The sequence below is a fragment of the Notolepis coatsorum genome, assembly GCF_963971535.1.
Source record: "Notolepis coatsorum genome assembly, chromosome: 2".
Classification (NCBI taxonomy): domain Eukaryota; kingdom Metazoa; phylum Chordata; class Actinopteri; order Aulopiformes; family Paralepididae; genus Notolepis; species Notolepis coatsorum.
Genome location: NC_140166.1, coordinates 220,845,317 through 220,851,017, shown reverse-complemented (window position 1 = coordinate 220,851,017; position 5,701 = coordinate 220,845,317). Strand labels below are relative to the sequence as shown.

General features: G+C 43.7%; 1 protein-coding gene across 1 annotated transcript; it reads right to left on the bottom strand.

Moving 5' to 3' along the window:
• Positions 1-398: 398 nt before the first annotated feature.
• On the bottom strand, positions 399-5,623 carry LOC311223783 (centrosomal protein of 55 kDa-like; the record flags this gene model as incomplete). Its single annotated transcript, XM_084308550.1, has 3 exons — positions 399-542; positions 2,475-2,764; positions 5,551-5,623. 3 exons carry the CDS (start codon positions 5,621-5,623, stop codon positions 399-401), a joined length of 507 nt encoding a protein of 168 aa, XP_084164676.1.
• Between the last annotated feature and the right edge of the window lie 78 nt (positions 5,624-5,701).

Here is a 5,701-nt window from a genome sequence, read left to right as displayed (position 1 = left end):
TCGCGATACGATACTATCGCGATACTTCGATACTCGATATATTGCGATATTACTTTTTTTTTTATCAATTTTTTTTTTACTGCAAAGTAAAACTGTCAACATAAAATAAAGTTCAGTCTGTTCATCTCACTTCAATCATTTTTATTGCAGAACATGGTATTTTCTCAAGCAGACAGATACTGTAATCTGTGTTGCATGTACCTGACAAACTGAACTGTTTGTATTACAGTCATATTCCAACTTAACTGAATGCACATGTGTGTGTGTGGACTACTGTACTATTACAGGTATTGAAATGAACAATGCAACTTCCTTATTTTTTTTTATGAATAATTAAATATCGATACTTGGCGTCCCTGTATCGATACAGTATCGCCACGCAAAGTATCGCGATACTACTACGTATAGATTTTCCCCGCACCCCTAGTGTGTACCTCTCCTGCCTTGGCAGACAGCTGTTTTCTCAGGGTCTCCAGCTCATGTTCCTTCACCAGCAGTTGCTGGTTGTTCTTTTCTCTGAGCGTCTCCAGAGACAGGATCCTCTGGGGCCGACAAACACACATCATCAGCTGTTAGACTGGACGACTTCATAGTCGCATTTAGGGATTTTGGGGGCAGCAGTGGCTCAGGAGGTAGAGGGGTCATCTGGTAATCTGAAGGTCCCCGGTTCAATTCCAGCGCTTCCCATCAGAAGTGTCCTTGAGCAAGACACTGAACCCCTAATTGAACAAGCTGGCAGTCCATTTACTATCCATCTAGGGATGTTAAGAAATCAACATTTTCTCTAAATAGATTACACGTTCCATTCCTTAACGAGTACTTGAGAAATTATTTTCCAATGATTGATATCTACTGTAATTTCTGTATTTTATGTCCGAGTTCCAGATAAATTATATGAACGGAGATCATATGGAATATATATATATATATATATATATATATATATATATATATATATATATATATATATAGAGAGACACAGACAGAAATAATGCTCTACCTTTGCCCAATGGCAGCAGGAGTCCTTTCAAGCAAATAAGCAAACCCCCAACTGCTCTAGTGGAGTTGCTCGGCAGCCAAAAGTGTCAAGACTGGTGGCACTGGGAAGCTCCCAGGTGGGAATGGGTACCAGGGTTCCCACGGACATTGCAAAATAAAATTCAAGGACTTTCAAGTACTTTTCCAAGTACTATTTTTCATTTTAAAAGCCAATTTCAAATTATACAATTAACTGTTAAATGCTGTTTTTTATAGAGAAAAAAATCGGATCCAATATTTATGGCTTAAAACAAATTTCCGACAATTTCAGGAGATCCACAGAAAGATGGGGAAGCATTTCATTTCACCATTTCATTCATTACAAGTTAGTCCAATGAAAGAATATAGGGAGGTGTAGTCTGACGTCACTTTAGTTTCCCGCGCGGTCCACCCGTATAGGGATTTATCATTGGGAAAATGTATTATCGGCGGCTATTGTAATAATTCTGCCTCATGAACATTGGCAAGCTTTCCATTTTTGCACAAAATGAGTTCCCTTCTATCACTAACATTATTGTTTAAGCATTTTTGGTTGAGGTGCGGCCGGGTAGCGCAGCGGACTAAGCATCTGTCTACCACCGCAGAGACAGTGGGATCGAATCCAACTGCCAGCGGTACCTCCGGCTTGGTAGGTCGTCCATACTGACACAATTGGCAGTGTCAGCGGGAGGTGAAGCCGGTGGTGTGGGTCCTGGTCGTTGTAAACAGCGACTCCTACAGGTCGGTCAGGGCGCCTGCACAGCGAGGGAGGGAACTGGGGAGGGTTGTGTGATCCTCCCACACGTTACACCTCCCCAGTGAGAGTCCTCGCTGTCGGGTGAAAAGAAGCGGCTGGCTGCCTCCACATGTGTCGGAGGAAGCATGTGATAGACTTCAGGGCTCCCTAGACCGGCAAGTGGGGGGCAAATGGGCGCAACGACCAGGGAGGGGGGAATAATTTAAATCAAATTATACGTAATTATTTTACGATTAATTGCGAATTGTTTCATGTTGAGCTATAGATTGTTGATGAATACACACAGAAAGGTACACCATGCCAATGTTCATGCTTTATTTGTTTTAAACTAGACGATTTAGAAATGTGTCCATTGGAAATACATTGCAATTTCAAGCGAGGTGGACCGGCCGGAAACAACAATGACGTAACCACTACACCTCCCTATATAATGAATTATCTTTATTGTCATTGTCACAATGGTACAACGAAAAAAGAGTAAGAGTGACTAATAATCATAGATTTCACTCTCTCCAACGTCATCTCCCCACCTACAGTATAGAATAGAAAGACAGTTATGGAACTCAGGACTAAGTCATATCCAACAATAAATATTTTTGCAGATGGGGGAATATCTAGTAATAATACCTCCCGTACCTCCTCCCCCTAATGTGTGTCCCTCAACACTGAAGCCAAGCCCAGCTCCCCCGCCATAGTTTACCTCCAGCAGTTTGCTGCTGTCAGAGTCGGGAGGCCTGACATGTCGTTTGGCCAGTTCGTCCATTTTCCTACGGAGGTGGGCGTTCTCCTTCCTGAGCTCTGCGTTCTCCTTCCTGAGCTCTGCGTTCTCCTTCCTGAGCTCTGCGTTCTCCTTCCTGAGCTCTGCGTTCTCCTTCCTGAGCTCTGCGTTCTCCTTCCTGAGCTCTGCCTTCTCCTTCCTGAGCTCTGCCTCGGCCTTAGAGGAGCTGCTGGATTTGAACCCCAGCTTGGAGACGATGGTTTCCTTTTCCCCTTTTCATGCCATGGTCACTGTAGGAGGGACAGAACATTAAAGAAGCCAGCTCTACAGTGGCTTTGGAGATAGTGTTTTGACACTTTGATGACACTATTCCAATTATGCCACCGTCATCCATTTGGCGTGCCTGTAGTGTTCGTATGGTCCATATGGGTCGCTCCGAGGTCCCTCTGACTTACTGTCAAATTACTGTGTACTGTTACGTGTTAGTTGTTGTCATTTGGTAATTAATGGTGTAGTTTTTTCACAATATGACACTTTTATGACACTATGCAGTTTCAGAAGACACAAGTGTCAGAGTAACAGCTCAGTTGGTTAACTAGTATCTACAGCAGACCTGGGCATTGTACGGCCCGCGGCGCGGGATGATTCTGACCGGCCCGCGAAAGATTACATGATAATTAAAATATATATATATATATTATTTAAATATATATATTTTTTTTCTTTTCATGTCAACGTTCACACGCACAATATACGCTTACCTAGGATTTTACTTGATTCAACAACAAAGCAGTCAGGGCAATGGCAAGCCGAAAACTGTCGAGTGTGGTTTTTTTTCACAACTCAGGTAGGTAGATTACATTTTTTTTATTTGCAATTAATTTCACGGCAACTATGCAGCAACGATCTCGAACACATGAAAAACCTGAAAGAAGTCAAACCATCAGCTGATCACCGGCACAGGTACTCATCCATGTTAGGAGCACTGCATGATGAATTTTCAAGATTTCAAAAAGGTTGAGGATGAAATGCAGCTGGTTTCCTCTCCCTTTACCTGCAGTGTTGATAGTTGTTCAGCTTGAACTCATTGATCTGCAGTCTGATTCACTACTGAAAGCACTTTAAGTCAGCATCACTGCTAGAGTTCTACTCTGCTCTCAAGGAGGAGAACTTTCCAAACATGAGGAGACATGCTCAGAAGATGTTGGTTCTCTTTGGATCCACCTATATTATGTGAACAGACATTCTCAGTCATGACGTTTACCAAGTCCAGGTACAGATCCTCTCTCACTGATGAACATCTGGCAGCTGTGCTTCGCATCTCCACCTCAGACATGCAACCTGACTTTGATGGACTAGTTAAAGCTCAACAGAGACTGGATTTATCACACTGAATGAAAAAAAGAACGGAAGAACACAAATGTTGAAATATAACAAGTGAAATGGGACACTTGATCTTTTTTTTTCTTCTTTTTTTTTGCACAGTTCTGAAAACATTAAATGTTTAATATAGGCATGTAAAGTAAAAAAGGCTACAAAACTGGGACACTTTTCTTTACACAGTTCAGTGACATGTCTTGTTTATTTTAGCTATAAGATGATGTGATGTCTTTAGAAAGCTAAGAAAATCCATGCTCCATCCTCCATGCCCTTTGTTATTAATGTTTCACATTTTGTTTATCATTTTGGAAATAAATTCTATTTGAATAAATGATATTTTTGAAAGCTAACCTCACCTTTTAATTGCCAAATAATAACATACACTCTTACCAGGGGTCAAAACAATGCCATTTACTGCTTTTTATATAGAAATAAAATGTATATTATGCATAATTGAGTTTGTAATTTTGGCCCGGCCCTCCAACATATTTTCAGTTGCTCATTCGGCCCCCCAGGAAAAATAATTGCCCACCCCTGATCTACAGTCTGATACATCCCACTCTGCTATTCATTTTGTTCTGCGCTGCCCGTCTGCAGCACCTGAGGAGGAAGAGGATCTCCGTGCCTGGAGTGGGACACCGTCTTCGCTCTCTAATTCTCTACGGGAGGTTTTCCAGTGTTCCCACTCCAGACGTCAAGCCGGCGCGTCATCGCTCCCTATTTCCATGGGAGGATGGCGCCTCTTCCCCCCGGCCTCCGCTGTCGGGCCCCTGTCTCCGTACCAGGCCCCCGCTGTCGGGCCCCTGTCCCCGTGCCAGGCCTCCGCCGTCGGGCCCCTGTCCCCGTACCAGGCCCCCGCTGTCGGGCCCCTGTCCCCGTGCCAGGCCTCCGCCATCGGGCCCCTGTCCCCGTGCCAGGCCTCCGCCGTCGGGCCCCTGTTCCCGTGCCAGGCCTCCGCCGTCGGAACCCTGTCCTCATCCCTGTAAGCAGCTCTGGCCCTCGCCCTGTCCAAGGCCTTAACCCTGTTCTCTGTCCCTGTCTCCAGCCCGCCTCTCCGGGCCTCTGTCCCTGTCCCCCTCTCCAGTGCCCCTGGTCCTGGTCCTTGACATTTAGCCCTGGCCCTGTCCCTTAGCCTTAGTCCCTTAGCCTGTTCACCTCTTAAAGGCACAGTGCCGCATTTTCCATATTTCTTTGACTCTAGTGTTTTTGTGTTCTCCCTTAAAGGGACTGTGCCGCTTCTTGTTATGTAATAAATAAATGCCCTGTTTTGGCTTACTCTCATACCTGTCTTGTGTTGTGCGATTGGGGTCGGTTACAAACCATAACAATACCTAATTTATGTAAATTAAAACCAAATTTTCAGGTTTTCAAGAAAGAAATTGAGCTATACATTAATACAATAACTTCAACAACAAACTAAAAAGCTATGAAGACTGTGGAACTATGCTCCCAATTTAATGTTTTCATATAATCTATTTTCGTTTTATCTTGACTCCTGGCATGTTTGTGTTTCTTTTTTCTTTTATGTGTAGATTTCTTTTTATACATTTTTTACTGATACTGTATTGTCCTGTTAAAATAATAATAAAAAAAAAACGTTTTTGAATTACTAACGCACAACATTTTCTGTATCCATGTTGGTGCTTTTAGTTGGTCATCTAAACGGTTAGTGTTTTACTCCAGACCAGCAGGCGGCGAGAGCGGCTCCTTCGACACACAGACCCACAGACCAGCACGTGACCAGAGACCATCTTTGACTTGGCTCTCGTTGGTTCGACAGCAAAGAGGCTGGACGAGTTCAAGCAAAGGAACCGTCACGCGGCTAAACT